At 31.0% G+C, this 20,950-nt stretch overlaps 2 protein-coding genes across 3 annotated transcripts; both read left to right on the top strand.

Moving 5' to 3' along the window:
* The first annotated feature begins 118 nt into the window (after positions 1-118).
* On the top strand, positions 119-1,500 carry LOC106415136. The gene is made up of 5 exons (XM_013855769.3): positions 119-735; positions 818-875; positions 952-1,032; positions 1,142-1,230; positions 1,325-1,500. The coding sequence occupies exons 1-5, from the start codon at positions 703-705 to the stop codon at positions 1,391-1,393; spliced, it is 330 nt and encodes a 109-aa protein (XP_013711223.2). The 5' UTR covers positions 119-702; the 3' UTR covers positions 1,394-1,500.
* A 4,740-nt stretch (positions 1,501-6,240) lies between these two features.
* LOC106435630 (LRR receptor-like serine/threonine-protein kinase RPK2) lies at positions 6,241-11,716 on the top strand. 2 transcript variants are annotated; one of them, XM_048746060.1, is made up of 9 exons: positions 6,241-6,401; positions 6,499-6,628; positions 6,702-6,843; positions 6,933-7,145; positions 7,245-7,383; positions 7,485-7,635; positions 7,735-7,844; positions 7,916-8,013; positions 8,101-11,716. In XM_048746060.1, the coding sequence occupies exons 1-9, from the start codon at positions 6,318-6,320 to the stop codon at positions 11,573-11,575; spliced, it is 4,542 nt and encodes a 1,513-aa protein (XP_048602017.1). In that variant the 5' UTR covers positions 6,241-6,317; the 3' UTR covers positions 11,576-11,716. The 2 variants fall into 2 exon arrangements, with proteins under 2 accessions (XP_048602017.1, XP_048602019.1); XM_048746062.1 differs by lacking the exons at positions 6,241-6,401; positions 6,499-6,628; positions 6,702-6,843; positions 6,933-7,145; positions 7,245-7,383 and having other exon boundaries at positions 7,485-7,646.
* The last annotated feature ends 9,234 nt before the right edge of the window (positions 11,717-20,950 follow it).

Genomic DNA, 20,950 nt, shown 5'->3' with positions numbered 1-20,950 from the left:
TATTAATAATTAATGTTGTATAACCAATGGTAATATATCTTATATTTTTTTATTGGTTGAATTGTGGTTAGGTAAATAATTAATGATGTTTTTGTTTAGAAAATATAAGAAATTAATGGTTTTCTTAATCTACGTGCATAGCTGTAAAACGACTTATATTAAAAAACGGAGGGAGTAATATATATGTTGTTGGGAATTATGTTTTTTAAGGTTAGAATGTTTTCCCAATACTTCTATCACATCCGTCTCGTATGTTTCCTTCGGTGAATCATCTTTGACACTACTTTGTACCGGTAATTGCATGGCTTCCTTTGATAATGTTCTTTCTCTGACAACATCACAGATTCCAAGATCTTCCAACTAATATCTGCTAAATCTTCTTTACCAGTAATTGCATGGCTTCCTTTGAGAATGTTCTTTTTATGACAACATCACAGATTCCAAGATCTTCGGACTAATATCTGGTAAATCTCATTTTTCGTCTTTAAAGGATCCCGTTCTTACTTACCCTAATTTTGGTGTTCTTACAAATTTTTGTCAAACCGCTCTGATATTATTAGTACGATATTATCCACTTTGGACCTAATAGACAAGCGGGCTTGGATTTACTTTAGATTAAGATATAAAAGAAACCCAAGGCCGATTCACTCTATCCACGAGCTGATTGATAATATCGCGAGAGAACCCTAAATTTCTCCGATCATGTCGCCGAAATTGAGATCGATCTTTGCACAGGTTTGTCGAGAATCCGATCACGGTATATTACTATTCCTTTTTTTGTTTTTTTTTATTTGTGCTCTTTCTGTCTCCTCCACAGGTACATCTGAAATCGCTATCGATGGGGTCTCGCCGGGATTTCTCTTCTTCATCCGCAGGTTTTCTGATTCTTTCCTTGGATCGTGATGTTTGTTTGAATGTATAATTGTGATTTTTTTTTCTTTCCGATTGCAGCTTCGAAACGTGCTGAGTGGGACAATCTGTTTAGCCCTGGCATTTCGGTTAAGCTTGGATTCGCTGCTTCTGCATGTTTTGGTAGATAATTCCTTCCTTCTGAAAAATAATATATATACATATTACATATATATATGACAAGAAAATTGCACATTTGTGATTTACTGCGTCTTCCTTTTTCTTACCTCAGCGGTGTACAAGGTTTATAAAAACTACTATCCCAAGTTCCTGATATGTAGGGAAGAACATGAACGCATGTTACAACGTCATAAAGAACTGGTATGATTTGATTACATGTGTGTGTGTGTCTGCTTTTGAAAGACCAATGGAGAATTTACATCTTGTACTTTTATTTTATTTCTCACGCTTTCAGTGGGCGCAGTCGAAGTTGGATGAACTCTCAAGAAATGTTTGTTGCTGTGGACAACAACCAAAAAAATAATAAATTAGAATAAGACCCGCGCCTTGCGCGGGATTAAGTTATTATTTTTATTATATTTTGGAGAATGAAACAATAGTTTGGCTTCATTTGGATTACGGGTGTTCAACCCGGATATCGGGTTGGTTTCAGTTCTGTTCGGTTTTTTTCGGTATTTGGTTAGTAAAATATAACTAATATTCTAAATCCATATTTACTTTGACTTTAGTCTTTCACATACTTTTGAAAGATTTCAACTGGACGACTAAATTGATCAGCCAATCTTGTTGCTTTAAATCATTAGTGTTTATATATATATATATATTATTTAGTTTGAATATTTATTAAATAAAAATTCATATGCGTTATATTTTATGATCATTTGTAACTTATTATAACAAAAAAATAATCTATTGATCACAAAATTTTCAGAGTGGGAATATTCAAATTTCTAATAATATATAGACGTTTTGAAAAATTCAAATATAACATATAAGAAAAAATATAAATGTTTTTATTATATATTTAATGTGATTTTTTAATATCTTTCAATAATATAAAATTAAAAAAAAGAACTAAGATACCAAAATTGTTATCAAATATTTATTATTCATAATAATTAATTTTCATATATACGTTAATCATATTAGGTAATTTCGTAGCTTCTAATTAAGGAAAGTGCAAAAAAAATTTTGGTAGATTATTTATCAATTCGATAGTTAGTTTAATAAAAAATATAATGTAAGTCAAGATGGACCAACCTATTTTTCTAAGAATAGTATATTTTATATAGTCATTTATTAAATGAGAATTTATAATCATACAGTTCTATGATCATTCATATCATTTTATAACTGAATATTTAAATCATCGATAACAAAATTTTCAATGTGAAATCTTTAATAAGTTTATAATTTATAAATGTTTTTGAAAATTCATTGAAAGTTTTAATATTAAAATATTTATGTAATCTTATGGTGTATAGTATAATCTATATATATATAAATATATATGTTTTATTATTAAATGATATTTTTTACTCACATGGTTTTAAAATAATGTGTATCTTCTTATAATATTAAATAAAAGTTCATATTAATACAATTTTATGATCATTTGTAACTTATTATGACAAAAAAAATAATCTATTGATCACAAAATTTTCAGAGTGGGGATCTTCAAATTTCTAATAATTTATAGACGTTTTGAAAAATTCAAAATATAACATATAAGAAAAAATATAAATGTTTTTATTATATATTTAATGTGATTTTTAAATATATTTTAATAATATAAAATTAAAAAAAGAACTAAGATACAAAAATTGTTATCAAATATTTATTATTCATTATAATTAATTTTCACATATACGTTAATCATATTAGGTAATTTCGTAGCTTTTATTTAAGGAAAGTGCAAAACATTTTTTGGTACGTTATTTATCAATTCGATAGTTAGTTTAATAAAAAGTGTAATATAAGTTAAGATGGACCAACCTATTTTTCTAGGAATAGTATATTTTGTATAGTCATTTATTAAATAAGAATTTATAATCATACGGTTCTATGAACGTCATATCGTTTTATAACAAAATATTTAAATCATCGATAACAAAATTTTCAATCTGAAATCTTTAATAAGTTTATAATTTATAAATGTTCTTGAAAATTCATTGAAAGTTTTAATATTAAAATATTTATGTAATCTTATGGTATATAGTGTTTAATATATATATATATATTTATTTTATTATTAAATGATATTTTTTACTCATATGGTTTTAAAATCATGTGTATCTTCTTATAATAAAAATGTTAAACCATTGATCATTAATTTTTAACATAATAATTTTAATAGTTTTAGTCATTTATTGTCGTTTTTAAAAATTCAAAATATAACATATACGAAAAAATCTAAATTTTATTTTAATAGCTAATTTGATTGTTTAATTTATTTTAATAATATAAAATTAAACAAAAAATGATGGAGGAGATATACATTGTTATCAAATCTTTATTATTAAACTCATTAATTGTCATATATATATTAGTCATTTATGGTAATTCTGTAGGTTTTATTTAAGGAAATAAAATATCATATCATATCATTATATCATATAGTTTGACCAACTTATGTATCTAACAACATATAAAAATCGAATGTGGACCTACTTATTTTTCAATTGAATGTAATTGACTACCTAATTGAGTGCTACCTATGCATTAGGGCCTCTTTTAATTAATACAAAATTGAAGTTACATTTTTTCAAATGTTCATCAATTAATATATAAGGGATTGATGCTTGCATTGTATTTCTTTTTTTTTGTCTGTAATTTGCATCTTCTGATTGTCTGTCTCTTCATCTCTTGAAGAGGGATTTCTAATGTTTTCTTCTTCATGTAAGTTGCTATGTGGTTTCTGTCCTAAACTAATTGATTCAGTTGTGTGTGGTGAAATTGTGGCCTTGGTCTTTTTCTTATCCTTGCTTTACTTTTATAAATCAACTAGATTCTTTTTCGGCACGTACATGTTTCAAATTTGTCAATTTACAAAATTTTCCACTATATTTACAATATTACTAATTGTTTATAAAACATTTTAAAACATAATAATTTTATAGTTCACTTGCAATAATTTATTTTATTTGTTTAAATTTTTTAGTGAAAGCACATTTTAAATCATGTGATACAAAATTATAAATTGAAAAATTTTACTGGTGAAAGATCATTTAAAAAAAAGTATTATATTATATTAAATTATATCACAGATTAATACAAATCTATACATGTGTTTAGTTGTAATTACAAAATTAGTTAGATATTTTAAAAGTTTGTTTTAGTTAAAATGAAATATAAATTTGATTTAAAAATAAACACGACATTAACTAAATATTTAAAAGTTTTTTTTAAGTGAAAAATAAAATATAAATTTAAAATTACTTAAATATTTAAAATGGTTATTTTAATAAAAAATGAAATATATATATTTTAGTGAAAAAATGAAAAAAAAATGAAAATATTTTATTCAGATAGAATTTCAGAGTAAATATATGAATATCTACTTGATTTTTTTTTGTTTTAGAATAATTCAAATAATTTAAATATTTTATACAAAAAGTAATTTCAAATTATGAAAAGGCTTTGGCAGAAACTTGTGAACAGCGGAGGACCCTAAATTTCACGACCATGCCGCCGAATATGAGATCGATCTATGCTAAGGTGCGTCGAGAATCTGAATAATCCTATTAATTATCTGTTAGAGATTCTGATTTGTTCGATTGGGTCTCGACAGGTACATCAGACGTCGAAATCAGTGGGGTATCGCCGCAATTTCTCTTCACCCGCAGGTGACGGCAAAGGTAAAAAAAAAGTTGTGTGATTGATCTACCAAATTCGAGTCTGTGATTTTCTTTTGTTGATTTGTGATTGTAGAGCCAAAGAAAAGATCTGCAGTGAAATCTTTTGTAACTCAATCCCTAGTAGCTGCTACCCTAGGAGCTATTACGGGACTTTACGTTGGTACGTCGAGTGAGAGAGAGAGGACATAGATTTTTATTCCCTTAAACAAATTCTAATGCTTTCTTTTTTTTTTTTTTGTATCAAGAAAATTTTCTAACTCTACGTCGAAGAAGCGGGTGAATCATTCAAGAAATCCGAAAAGTTGTCTGGTGGTCTATGTAATAACTATGGTCTCTGTCTAAACCGAAAAACTGTTCTTTCAGGTTGTTTTCTCTTTTTTGCTCTGTCAGAATGCTAAAACTCATGTGTGTGATTTTATGTTTTCTTAATGCTACTAAAACCATATGTTGTTGGGCATGCTTTTATGTTTTCTTAATGCTACTTCTCGAGCTCCTCTTACCACATATATAACCATATGTTTTATGTTTATTAATTGCACATAGATGACACTCAAAACCCAAGGCTTGCCTCCTACGACTCTTTATTAGTATATGGTTTCTTTGTACGGTTTGTGTTATGTGTGATATTGGCAAGAATGTCACATTTTAGTTAGTTTGACCCTTATATCCGACAGAATTGTTTGTGCAACCGTAAGTGTAGATTACCACGGAACTTGCCGGTTCACCTGCATCAAGATCTTTCCAATCAACACAAACACTGAGGTTAGGATCACTAAACACTTGTGTCACACTCGATGACAAGATCGTGTGTTTTTCCATCACCTGAGAACTGAGCCTTTGTTGCAAACGTTCTCTTACCCAAAACATGTTCTTTCTTGGCAATAAACACAGCACCAATAGATAAAAGACAGCGCAGCTGCAGCATTTAGTCTTTTTGAAAGCCTCTTTCTTCATATCACCAAGAAGAAGAACCATTTCTTTATCCACAACAACACCCACCTAAAGGTTCAGGGCTGGATCCGAATTTAGCAGACGAGAGATCCCAATAAACATCACACGCCTCTAGATTCTTGGAACCTTTTCGTTTGTTGAAGAAGAGCCAAGGCTTGATCTCGACTTTACACAGACTTCATTACGAGTTTCTACTAGAAACCTTAATGTCAAATTTCAAGAAGAAAAAAACAAACATGTTACCAATCTAAATAAAAATTAAACAAATAAGATCATTTTTCACAATCTACTCCTCAAATAATATATGTTCCATCGTAAACTAGAAGCCGAGTCAAATCAAATGATTGATCGTGAAATTAATAAGGTGTGAAATATTATTATTAAGTGCCAATTTCGAGTCTCAATCGGTGGCAACGGTGACCATCCGGCAGAACACGACGACGGATCTTAAAGCTCAATCATGACCGTTGGATATTCTTTTTTGGATAAACCGTTTAATTTTTGCGAACCCGGTCCAATCGCGGTTAAACATAACCGGAAAAGATAAAATAATAGATTAGGGTTTCTTTCCTTTTCCGTCTCTCTCTCTCTCTCTCTCTCTCTCTCTCTCTCTCTCTCTCTCTTAGGCTCGGCTGCGCTATGACGACGACGACGACGATTCTTCCCACTTCCGAAGGAGATCCGTTTCTCTCCGTCGTCCGATTCACTTCTCAGCTCGCCGAGGTACCACCACCTCACTAACATCATAAACCATTTCGTTTCGTAGATCTGATTGAGTGGTAGACTAGAATAGCTTCAGCTGATTTTTGAACTCAATTAGGCTTCAGAGCCAGAAATCGCCAGGCTTTGCAAAGAAGCCGAGGAGTTCATAGTAGCACGAAAGTGGTTGGAGTTAGCTTCTTTACTAGTAGCTTCAGCTGAATTGGCATCTTCCAAGATTTCTCAGCAAGGTCTGTTTCTCTATACTCATTTTTGCGTGTGTGTGTTGTCGTCTCTCATCAGTTGTGTGTATCTTTGATTCAGATTTTGAGTGTACATACAGCATCATTTGCAGCATTGTCAAGAATGCCAATAGCCCTGAGGATGATGTCCTGGATATGGTGAAAGTTATTTCTGCTAAGCTTGTTCAGCAACCAAATGATAAAGCTTCACTTCGTTTGAAGATGTATGATTTCTTTCCAGCTTATAAGTTCAAAAAGTGATTTGTTTATAAGTTACATACTTACTCATTCTTTTTTTTTGGTATTTGTATAGCCTCTTCAATCTATATAGCCTTCTGGACCACCCGTATGCTCGTTTTCAAGTCTACATGAAAGCTTTATCCCTAGCTGTTACTGGGATGGTTACCGAGTATGTAATTCCTTCTTTTAAGAAGATTGATAGTTTTTTGGAAGAGTGGAGTATTGACATTAAAGATCAGAGGGAACTCTTCCTTGCCATTGCTAATGTGCTGAGAGAAAACAAAAGGTACTGCACCATAATTATTACTTCATCATCAGTAATTCTCTACCTGGTTTCCTTCTTTCGTTTCCATCATGATTTTTGTCTTCTCTTATACACATCCAGCTTGGTGAAAGAATCCCTCAAGTTCTTGACAAAGTATCTAACGACTTTCTCCAAAGAGGATGCTCAGGCCTTAGGTGAAGCTAAGGAAGAGGCTGTGCGTGCAGTTATTGAATTTGTAAAAGCTCCCAACATCTTCCAGGTATCATAATTCGTAAAAACATAGTGTGATTGGGATGTCTAGGATCCTGTCTTTCATGTCTAAGATCCGTCATAATTACATCAATGTTTCTGTAACTGCAGTGTGATTTATTGGACTTGCCAGCCGTAGCACAACTAGAGAAGGATCCTAAATATGGACCAGTTCACCAGCTGCTGAAGATCTTTCTAACTCAGAGGCTTAATGCTTACAGGGAATTCCAAACTGCAAATTCAGAATGTCTGCAAAGCTATGGTAACCAAATTGTAAATCCGTTTACTGCTCTTTCTGTAAAGTGTAAACACGTCCCATCTCCGGAGAAAATCCTTAATTTCTATTTCTGGTGGTCCTTAGGACTTGTCGATGAAGATTGTGTAACAAAGATGAGATTGTTGTCACTAGTGCACTTAGCGTCTGATGAATTTGGCAAAATACCTTACACCTCAATTAAAGACACTCTACAGGTATACAAACTCAGAAACCCTGAAATAATGGTAATATATTTTTTAGTTTCTTACTGTTCTGTGTGTTTCAGTTAAAGGGAGAGGAGGTTGAACCATGGATCGTGAAGGCAATAACTGCGAAGCTGATTGATTGTAAAATGGATCAGATAAACCAAGCTGTCATTATCAGGCAAGTTGCATCAGTAGAAACTTTGTATTTATATGTCTATGGATGCTCATTCATTCATAATTTGATGGTATGATTCATATCTTTCAGCCGCTGTTCTGAGCGTAAATTCGGATCAGATGGCGTTTCTCCCCCTAGAAAGATGCCTCCGATCATATTGTTCTCTTTCTGGTTACTCTGTATCACAACCTGTCTCCCCGGAAGAATCACAGTATTAGCTGATTCGGACAAATCGGTGCTCCTTCGGTTTAAGGAAACGGTATCGGATCCTGGTTCGATTCTAGCTAGTTGGGTCAATGAGAGCGAAGAGTACTGCTCCTGGTTTGGCGTATCTTGCGACTCGACCTCCCGAGTCATGGCTCTTAACATCAGTGGCTCTGGAAGCGATAAGGGGAGCTCTAAAATTAGTCGAAACCGTTTCACTTGTGCTGATATTGGCAAGTTTCCTCTGTATGGGTTTGGTATTCGGAGGGTTTGCGCCGGAAAGCTTGGGACTTTGGTTGGGAATTTGCCTTCTGTCATTGTGGGTCTCACAGAACTTAGGGTTTTGTCTCTGCCCTTCAATTCGTTTAACGGAGAGATTCCTGTTGGAATCTGGGAAATGGAGAAGCTGGAAGTTCTTGATCTTGAAGGGAATTTGATGTCCGGGTCATTGCCTGTTCAGTTTACGGGGCTACGGAGTTTGCGGGTCATGAATCTAGGGTTTAACAGATTTTCAGGTGAAATCCCTAGTTCTCTGCAGAATCTTTCCAAGTTGGAGATTCTGAACTTAGGTGGTAACAAGCTTAATGGAACTGTTCCTGGTTTTGTCGGGAGATTCAGAGTGGTGCACTTGCTGTTAAACTGGCTTGAAGGCTCTCTGCCTAAAGATATTGGTGATAACTGTGGAAAGCTTGAGCATTTGGATCTGTCTGGTAATTTCTTATCTGGGAGAATTCCAGAGAGTTTGGGGAGTTGTCGTGGTTTGAAGTCATTGTTGTTGTATATGAATACGTTGGAAGAGACCATCCCTTCAGAATTTGGGAATCTTGGGAAGCTTGAGGTTTTGGATGTTTCGAAGAACACTCTTAGTGGTCCGTTACCTGCAGAGCTTGGGAATTGCTCTTCCTTGTCTGTTCTTGTGCTATCGAACCTGTACAATGTGTATGAAGACATTAGCAGCGTCAGAGGGGAGTCAGATCAACCTCCAGGCGCTGATTTAACCTCCATGACCGAAGATTTCAATTTCTATCAAGGAGGGATTCCGGAGGAAATCACTAGGCTTCCAAAGCTAAAGATACTTTGGGTGCCGAGAGCTACATTAGAAGGGAGGTTTCCACGAGATTGGGGTTCATGTCAAAGCTTGGAGATGGTTAATTTGGGTCAGAACTTCTTTAAGGGGGAGATTCCTGTAGGTCTTAGTAAATGCAAGAACCTTCGTCTTCTTGACTTGAGCTCGAATATGCTTACCGGAGAGCTTCTCAAAGAGATGTCGGTTCCCTGCATGAGTGTCTTTGACGTTGGCGGAAACAGCTTATCGGGTTTAATCCCGGAGTTTCTCAGCAATACCACAACCCATTGTCCTCCTGTTGTTTACTTTGACGGGTTTTCTATTGAATCTTATAACGCCGACCCTTCGTCTGTTTATCTCTCCTTCTTCACCGAGAAGGCTCAAGTTGGAGCTTCCCTGACTGCTGTTGGAGGTGACGGAGGTCCGGCTGTGTTTCATAACTTCGCAGACAACAACTTCACTGGAACTCTCAAGTCTGTACCAATTGCACAAGAGCGGTTGGGAAAGAACATCTCTTACATATTTTCTGGTGGAGGGAATCAGTTGTACGGGCAATTCCCTGGGAATCTGTTTGATAGCTGCGACAAACTCAAAGCTGTTTACGTCAACGTAAGCTTCAACAAGCTCTCAGGCCGGATTCCTGAAGGGCTCAGCAACATGTGTCCTTCTCTTAAGATTCTTGATGCTTCCTTGAATCAGATCTTTGGGACAATTCCATCGAGCCTTGGGGATCTATCTTCGCTTGTTGCACTTAATCTGAGCTGGAATCAGTTGCAAGGTCATCTACCGGGAAGCCTGGGGAAGAAGATGAATGCTTTGACGTTTCTTTCGTTTGCGAATAATAACCTGACGGGGCAAATCCCTGAGAGTTTTGGTCAGTTGCATTCCCTGCAAGTTCTTGATCTCTCCTCAAATTCTCTATCCGGCGGTATTCCTCATGATTTCGTCAACTTGAAGAATCTCACTGTGCTGCTTCTCAACAACAACAACCTCTCTGGACAAATCCCCACGGGTTTCTCTACTTTTGCGGTTTTCAATGTCTCCTCCAACAATATGTCAGGTCCTGTTCCTCCAACCAATGGATTGACCAAATGCAGCAGTGTGGTCGGAAACATGTATCTTCAGCCTTGCCGTGTGTTCTCTCTGACAACACCATCTTCGGATCCCAGAGGCCCCATGGCAGATTCTAGCACGCAGGATTACGCATCTTCCCCTGTCGAAAACGCTCCGTCTCAGAACTCAGGAAGAGACGGGTTCAACTCGCTAGAGATTGCTTCCATAGCATCTGCGTCAGCCATTGTCTCAGTTCTGATCGCTCTTGTGATTCTCTTCTTCTACACGAGGAAATGGCATCCGAAATCGAAGGTCATGGCTACTACAAAACGAGAAGTCACTATGTTCATGGACATGGGAGTTGCAATAACCTTCGACAACGTTGTTAGAGCCACGGGAAACTTCAATGCGAGCAATCTGATCGGTAACGGTGGGTTTGGAGCAACGTACAAAGCTGAGATCTCTCAAGAGGTTATCGTCGCTATCAAACGCCTCTCGATTGGACGGTTCCAAGGCGTCCAACAGTTCCATGCAGAGATAAAAACACTAGGTAGGCTTAGACACCCGAACCTGGTCACTCTCATTGGTTACCACGCGAGCGAAACCGAGATGTTCTTGGTTTACAACTATCTCCCGGGAGGCAACCTCGAGAAGTTCATCCAAGAGCGATCCACAAGAGCTGTAGATTGGAGAAATCTTCACAAGATCGCGCTTGACATAGCTAGAGCTCTCGCTTACCTCCACGACCAATGCGTCCCACGAGTTCTTCACCGTGATGTCAAACCAAGCAACATCCTCTTAGACAATGATCACAACGCATATTTATCGGACTTTGGATTAGCGAGGTTGCTCGGGACATCAGAGACGCACGCAACAACGGGCGTGGCTGGTACGTTCGGATATGTAGCGCCTGAGTACGCGATGACTTGTCGGGTTTCAGATAAAGCGGATGTTTACAGCTACGGAGTGGTGCTTCTGGAGCTGCTTTCAGACAAGAAAGCGCTTGATCCGTCGTTTGTTTCGTACGGTAATGGATTCAACATTGTGCAGTGGGGTTGTATGTTGTTGAAACAAGGACGGGCCAAGGAGTTTTTCACGGCAGGGTTATGGGATGCTGGTCCGCACGATGATCTCGTTGAGGTTCTGCATTTAGCGGTTATTTGTACTGTGGATTCTCTATCGACGAGGCCGACGATGAAGCAAGTTGTACGGCGGTTGAAGCAGCTTCAGCCGCCGTGTTAGCTCTTCCCCCAGTAATTTGTATTTGATTATTTTTTTTATTTGTACAGTTGTAAACATACTTGTGTAGTTAACATGTTGTGTAGTAGTTAGAAGAAGAGATGTAATATATTAACAAAAAGGTATAGAAAGTTTGATCTCTGAGTTGATGATGGCAGGAACTTGTGTTCTTTGATTGGGCTACAGAGCCAGAAATCCCCAGAGGCTATGTAGGGAGGATGAGAAGTTCATAGTAGCAAGAGTTGTTATATGTTCAATGCTTAATTTATAAATAATACTAGGATAAGACATGCGCCTTGCGCAGGGTGAGTTTATTTGTATATATTATCGATAGTTTCTTTTATACATTTGATCATTTTATTTATATATATAAAATATTTATTGTTGTTATTATATAATTTCTTTCCAATGAATCGGATCAATTTTTATTAAAAATAATGGAACAAAAGTATAATTAATACATCATGAGTTGATCGGATTGGACATTAAACAAATTATGACTTAAAACCTTATTTTTTTCATCGAATACATTCTTGAAAAAAGTGAACAGTATTGTTTTCACAGTTGAATTATTTTGACTTTTATCTTCTATATGGTTTTGAAAACTTTCAAATCAACCATCGAATTGATACATGTCATTTTAATGTTTTTAGTCGTATACTTACGGAAAACTTACATTAATTTAAAGTCGTTTTAAAAAAATCAAAATATAACATATAAGAAAAAATCTAACATATAAGAAAAATATAACATATAAGGTGTCCTCATTTTTGTATTTTAAATTCGTTTAAAAAAAATATAACATATATAAGGTTTCCTCATTTTTATAATTTAAAGTCATTTTAAGAAATTCAAAATATAACATATAAGAAAAAATCTAATTTTTTTATTATGTGGTTAATGTGATTGTTTATTTTTTTTAATAATATAAAATTAAACAAAATGAAGAAGGATGCAAAAATTGTTATCAAATCTTTATTATTCATAATCATTAATTGCCATATATATGTAAATAATATTAGGTAATTTAGTAGCATTTATTTAGGGAAAGAATACACACATCTTATATTTTAGATTAATATAATGTTCTCTAGTGGACATTAAACAAATTATGACATAAAAACCTTATTTTTCCCCTCGAACACATTCTTGAAAAAGTGAACAGTATTGTTTTCATATTTGAATTAATTTGACTTTTATCTTACATATGGTTTTGAAAACTTTCAAATCAACCAGCAAACTTATACATGTCATTTCAATGTTTTTAGTGGTATACTTAAGAAAAACTTACTTTTTTGTAATTTAAAGTCGTTTTAAAAAATTTAAAATATAACATATAAGAAAAATATAACATATAAGAAAAATATAACATATAAGGTGTCCTCATTTTTGTATTTTAAAGTCGTTTTAAAGAAATATATAACATATAAGTTTTCTTCATTTTTGTAATTTAAAATCATTTAAAAAAATTCAAAATATAACATATAAGAAAACATCTAATTTTTTAATTATATGGTTAATGTGATTGTTTATTTTTAAAAAAATATAAATTAAACAAAAATGAAGAAGGATGCAAAAATTGTTATCAAATCTTTATTATTCAAAATCATCAATTGTCATATATATGTAAATCATATTAGGTAATTCGGTAACTTTTATTTAAGGAAAGAATACACACTTCTTATATTTTAGGTTAATATAATGTTCTCTACTGAACATTAAACAAATTATGACATAAAAACCTTATTTTTTTCATCGAACACATTTTTGAAAAAAGTTAACAGTATTGTTTCCACAGTTAAATTATTTTGAATTTTATCTTGCATATGGTTTTGAAAGCTTTCAAATCAACCATCGAATTGATACATGTCATTTTAATGTTTTTAGTCGTTTATTTAAGGTAAACTTACATTTTTGTAATTTAAAGTCTTTTTAAAAAAAATCAAAATATAACATATAAGAAAATTCTAACATATAATAAAAATATAACATATAAGGTGTCCTCATTTTTGTATTTTAAAGTCATTTAAAAAATATATATATAACATATAAGGTTTCCTCATTTTTGTAATTTAAAGTCATTTTAAAAAATTAAAAATATAACATATAAGAAAAAATCTAATTTTTTTATTATATGGTTAATGTGATTATTTAATTTTTTTAATAATATAACTTTAAACAAAAATGAAGAATGATGCAAAAATTGTTATCAAATCTTCATTATTCATAATAATTAATTGCCATTATTCATAATAATTAATTGCCATATATATGTAAATCATATTAGGTAATTCCGTAGCTTTTATTTAAGGAAAGAATACACACTTCCTATATTTTAGGTTAATATAATGTTCTCTAGTGTTATATAATTATAAAATAATGTGACACCATTAGATTAAACTATACTTTATATTAGATGCTCTAGAATTCTTTGAAATAGAATTTAGAAGGCATTTAGAGTGCCCCCTAGGATTTGGGGTTTTTTTTAATTAATACAAAATTAAGGTTCTAATTTTTCAAATGTTTCTCAATTAATATATAGGGGATACCTCTCATTTTTGGTCAATAAAATTTTCAGGTAACAAAGTTGAAGTTTATCGAAACAATAAGCACAATCAGTTTTGCAAAATCTCATAAGAGAATCAAAATTGAAAGAATTGCAACAATATTTAGTTTACTTCGGCAATGTAGATGATTCATTTGTACCATGAAAAAGAGCTTAGAATACATTAATAAAAATTTAGAATGTGATTCTAAATTTTAAAACAACACTAAAGATTATATGTTTCAATATATAAAACATTTACCAAAAACTCAATATTTTTGTAGAGGTTAACACATGTATTTTGAGAAATTTTCAAAAATATGACAATATTGTTTTAATGCAAAATTTCATCCTGCACTAACATATGATGATGTTCAAAGAGGTATGGAGCCTCTGTTGTCTCCTTTTATCAAGAAAATAGTGATTTTATAGTGGTTATTCCATCGATTTAAGGATTATTATGAAATTTAACTAAATTAATTGATAAAAAACTATAACGATTCACATATACCATAAAAGAGCTTTAAATACATTAATTCAAATGAAGAATGTGGTTATAAATTTTAAAACAACACTAAAAATATAGGCTTCAGTATATAAAACATTTACCAAAAACTCAATATTTTTCGTAGGGGTTAACACATAGATTCTGAGAAAATTTTAAAAAATACGACAATATTCTTTTAATGCATAGTTGCATCCTGCACTAATATATGATGATGTTCAAAGAGGTTTGGAACTTTTTTTTCTCCATTTCTTTAGAGAATAGCTATTTTATAATGGTTAGTCCATCGATTTATGGCGTATTATGAAGTTTTACTAAATTAATTGATAAAAAAATTATTGATTCCCATATACAATGAAAAAGAGTTTAAAATACATTAATACAAATATAGAATACGGTAGAAATTTTAAAACAACACTAAAGATTATAGGCTTCAGTATATAAAGTATTTACCAAAAATTCAATATATTTGTAGGGGTTAGCCCATAGATTTTGAGAAAATTTCAAAAAATATGACAATATTGTTTTAATGCCTAGTTTCATCCTGCACTAACATATGATGATGTTAAAAGAGGTTTGGAGCCTTTGTCGTCTCCGTTTATCAAGAAAATAATAATTTTATAGTGGTTATTGCATCGATTTAAAAAGTATTATGAAGTTTTACTAAATTAATTGATAAAAACAATTGAACGATGCTCATTTACCATGAAAAAGAGTTTAGCATACATTAATACAAATGTACAATATGGTAGAAATTTTAAAACAACACTAAAGATTATAGACTTCAGTATATAAAGTATTTACCAAAAACTCAATATATTTGTAGGGGTTAGCCCTTAGATTTTGAGAAAATTTCAAAAAATATGACAATATTGTTTTAATGCCTAGTTGCATCCTTCACTAACATATGATGATGTTCAAAGAGGTTTGGAGCCTTTGTCGTCTCCGTTTATCAAGAAAATAATAATTTTATAGTGGTTATTCCATCAATTTAGGGAGTATTATGAAGTTTTACAAATTAATTGATAAAAAAATTGAACGATGCTCATTTACCATGAAAAATAGTTTATCATACATTAATACAAATGTAGAATATGGTAGAAATTTTAAAACAACACTAAAGATTATAGGCTTCAGTATATAAATTATTTACCAAAAACTCAATATTTTTGTAGGGGTTAGCTCATAGATTTTGAGAAAATTTCAAAAAATATGACAATATTTTTTAATGCCTAGTATCATCCTGCACTAATATATGATGATGTTAAAAGAGGTTTGGAGCCTTTGTCATCTCCGTTTATCAAGAAAATAATAATTTTATAGTGGTTATTCCATCGATTTAGGGAGTATTATGATGTTTTAATAAATTAATTGATAAAAAAGTTATTGATTACCATATACAATGAAAAAGAGCTTAAAATACATTAATACAAATGTAGAATACGGTAGAAATTTTAAAACAACACTAAATATTATAGGCTTCAGTATATAAAGTATTTACCAAAAACTAAATATTTTTGTAGGGGTTAGCCCATAGATTTTGAGAAAATTTCAAAAAATATGACAATATTTTTTTAATGCCTAGTTGCATCCTGCACTAACATATGATGATGTTCAAAGAGGTTTGGAGCCTTTGTCGTCTCTGTTTATCAAGAAAATAATAATTTTATAGTGGTTATTCCATCGATTTAGGGAGTATTATGAAGTTTTACTAAATAAATTGATAAAAACAATTGAACGATGCTCATTTACCATGAAAAAGAGTGTATCATACATTAATACAAATGTAGAACATGGTAGAAATTTTAAAACAACACTAAAGTTTATAGGCTTTAGTATATAAAATATTTACTAAAAACTCAATATTTTTGTAGGGGTTAGCACCTAGATTTTGAGAAAATTTCAAAAAATATGAAAATATTGTTTTAATGCCTATTTTCATCCTGCACTAACATATGATGATGTTCAAATAGGTTTGGAGCCTTTGTCGTCTTCGTTTATCAAGAAAATAATAATTTTATAGTGGTTATTCCATCGATTTAGGGAGTTTATGAAGTTTTACAAATTAATTAATAAAAAAAAATGAACGATGCTCATTTACCATGAAAAAGAGTTTAGCATACATTAATACAAATGTAGAATATGGTAAAAATTTTAAAACAACACTAAAGATTATAGGCTTCAGTATATAAATTATTTACCAAAAACTCAATATATTTGTAGGGGTTAGCCCATAGATTTTGAGAAAATTTCAAAAAATATGACAATATTGTTTTAATGCCTAGTTTCATCCTGAACTAACATATGATGATGTTCAAAGAGGTTTGGAGCCTTTGTCGTCTCAGTTTAGCAAGAAAATAATTATTTTATAGTGGTTATTTCATCGATTTAGGGAATATTATGATGTTTTAATAAATTAATTGATAAAAAAGTTATTGATTCCCATATACCATGAAAAAGAGCTTAAAATACATTAATACAAGTGTAGAATGTGGTTAGTAATTTTAAAGCAACACTAAAGATTATAGGCTTCAATATATAAATTACTTACCAAAAACTCAATATATATTCGTAGGGGTTAGCACATAGATTTTGAGAAAAATTTCAAAAAATACGACGATATTTTTTTAATGCAAATTTGAATCCTGTACTAACATATGAAGCTGTTCAAAGAGGTTTGGACCCTTTGTCGTCTCCGTTTATCAAGAAAATAATAATTTTATAGTGGTTACTCTATCGATTTAGGGAGTATTATGAAGTTTTACTAAATTAATTGATAAAAAAAATTGAACGATGCTCATTTACCATGAAAAATATTTTAGCATACATTAATACAAATGTACAATATGGTAGAAATTTTAAAACAACACTAAAGATTATAGGCTTCAGTATATAAAGTATTTACCAAAAATTCAATATATTTGTAGGGGTTAGCCCATAGATTTTGAGAAAATTTCAAAAAATATTGCAATATTGTTTTAATGCCTAGTTGCATCCTTCACTAACATATGATGATGTTCAAAGAGGTTTGGAGCCTTTGCCGTCTCCGTTTATCAAGCAAATAATAATTTTATAGTGGTTATTCCATCGATTTAGGGAGTATTTTGAAGTTTTACTAAATTAATTGATAAAAAAAGTTGAACGATGCCCATTTACCATGAAAAAGATTTTAGCATACATTAATACAAATGTACAATATGGTAGAAATTTTAAAACAACACTAAAGATTATAGGCTTCAGTATTTAAAGTAGTTACCAAAAACTCAATATATTTGTAGGGGTTAGCCCATAGATTTTGAGAAAATTTCAAAAAATATGACAATATTGTTTTAATGCCTAGTTGCATCCTTCACTAACATATGATGATGTTCAAAGAGGTTTGGAGCCTTTGTCGTCTCCGTTTATCAAGAAAATCATAATTTTATAGTGGTTATTCCATCGATTTAGGGAGTATTATGAAGTTTTACTAAATTAATTGATAAAAACAATTAAACGATGCTCATTTACCATGAAAAAGAGTTTATCATACATTAATACAAATGTAGAACATGGTAGAAATTTTAAAACAACACTAAAGTTTCTAGGCTTTATTATATAAAATATAATCCAAAAACTCAATATTTTTGTAGGGGGTTAGCACATAGATTTTGAGAAAATTTCAAAAAATATGAAAATATTGTTTTAATGCCTATTTTCATCCTGCACTAACATATGATGATGTTCAAAGAGGTTTGGAGCCTTTGTCGTCTCCGTTTATCAAGAAAATAATAATTTTATAGTGGTTATTCCATCGATTTAGGGAGTTTATGAAGTTTTACAAATTAATTAATAAAAAAAATGAACGATGCTCATTTACCATGAAAAAAAGTTTAGTATACATTAATACAAATGTAGAATATGATAAAAATTTTAAAACAACACTAAAGATTATAGGCTTCAGTATATAAAGTATTTACCAAAAACTCAATATATTTGTAGGGGTTAGCCCATAGATTTTGAGAAAATTTCAAAAAATATGACAATATTGTTTTAATGCCTAGTTTAATCCTGCATTAACATATGATGATGTTCAAAGAGGTTTGGAGCCTTTGTCGTTTCAGTTTATCAAGAAAATAATTATTTTATAGTGGTTATTCCATCGATTTAGGGAATATTATGATATTTTAATAAATTAATTGATAAAAAAGTTATTGATTCCCATATACCATGAAAAAAAGCTTAAAATACATTAATACAAGTGTAGAATGTGGTTAGTAATTTTAAAGCAACACTAAAGATTATAGGCTTCAATATATAAATTACTTACCAAAAACTCAATATATATTCGTAGGGGGTTAGCACATAGATTTTGATAAAATTTCAAAAAATACGACGATATTTTTTTAATGCATATTTGCATCCTGTACTAACATATGAAGATGTTCAAAGAGGTTTGGACCCTTTGTCGTCTCCGTTTATCAAGAAAATAATAATTTTATAGTGGTTACTCTATCGATTTAGGGAGTATTATGAAGTTTTACTAAATTAATTGATAAAAAAAATTGAACGATGCTCATTTACCATGAAAAAGATTTTAGCATACATTAATACAAATGTACAATATGGTAGAAATTTTAAAACAACACTAAAGATTATAGGCTTTAGTATATAAAGTATTTACCAAAAATTCAATATATTTGTAGGGGTTAGCCCATATATTTTGAGAAAATTTCAAAAAATATGACAATATTGTTTTAATGCCTAGTTGCATCTTTCACTAACATATGATGATGTTCAAAGAGGTTTGGAGCCTTTGTCGTCTCCGTTTATCAAGCAAATAATAATTTTATAGTGGTTATTCCATCGATTTAGGGAGTATTATGAAGTTTTACTAAATTAATTGATAAAAAAATTGAACGATGCTCATTTACCATGAAAAAGATTTTAGCATACATTAATACAAATGTACAATATGGTAGAAATTTTAAAACAACACTAAAGATTATAGGCTTCAGTATTTAAAGTAGTTACCAAAAACTCAATATATTTGTAGGGGTTAGCTCATAGATTTTGAGAAAATTTCAAAAAATATGACAATATTGTTTTAATGCCTAGTTGCATCCTTCACTAACATATGATGATGTTCAAAGAGGTTTGGAGCCTTTGTCGTCTCTGTTTATCAAGAAAATCATAATTTTATAGTGGCTATTCCATCGATTTAGGGAATATTATGAAGTTTTACTAAATTAATTGATAAAAACAATTAAACGATGCTCATTTACCATGAAAAAGAGTTTATCATACATTAATACAAATGTAGAACATGGTAGAAATTTTAAAACAACACTAAAGTTTATAGGCTTTAGTATATAAAATATTTACCAAAAACTCAATATTTTTGTAGGGAGGTTAGCACATAGATTTTAAGAAAATTTAAAAAAATATGAAAATATTGTTTTAATGCCTATTTTCATCCTGCACTAACATATGATGATGTTCAAAGAGGTTTGGAGCCTTTGTCGTCTCCGTTTATCAAGAAAATAATAATTTTATAGTGGTTATTCCATCGATTTAGGGAGTTTAAGAAGTTTTACAAATTAATTAATAAAAAAAATGAACGATGCTCATTTACCATGAAAAAGAGTTTAGCATACATTAATACAAATGTAGAATATGGTAAAAATTTTAAAACAACACTAAAGATTATAGGCTTCAGTATATAAAGTATTTACCAAAAACTCAATATATTTGTAGGGGTTAGTCCATAGATTTTGAGAAAATTTCAAAAAATATGACAATATTGTTTTAATGCCTAGTTTCATCCTGCACTAACATATGATGATGTTCAAAGAGGTTTGGAACCTTTGTCGTCTCAGTTTATCAAGAAAATAATTATTTTATAGTGGTTATTCCATCGATTTAGGGAATATTATGATGTTTTAATAAATTAATTGATAAAAAAATTATTGATGCTATTTACCATGAAAAAGAGCTTAAAATACATTAATACAAGTGAAGAATGTGGTTAGTAATTTTAAAGCAACACTAAAGATTATAGGCTTCAATATATAAATTACTTACCAAAAACTTAATATATATTCGTAGGGGGTGGTTAGCACATAGATTTTGAGAAAATTTCAAAAAATACGACGATATTTTTTTAATGCATATTTGCATCCTGTACTAACATATGATGATGTTCAAAGAGGTTTGGAGCCTTTGTCGTCTCCGTTTATCAAGAAAATAATAATTTTATAGTGGTTACTCCATCGATTTAGGGAGTATTATGAAGTTTTACTAAATTAATTGATAAAAATAATTGAACGATGCTCATTTACCATGAAAAAGA

The sequence above is a fragment of the Brassica napus genome, chromosome C1 (assembly GCF_020379485.1).
Source record: "Brassica napus cultivar Da-Ae chromosome C1, Da-Ae, whole genome shotgun sequence".
Lineage (NCBI taxonomy): Eukaryota > Viridiplantae > Streptophyta > Magnoliopsida > Brassicales > Brassicaceae > Brassica > Brassica napus.
This window is presented reverse-complemented; position numbering and strand designations above follow the sequence as displayed.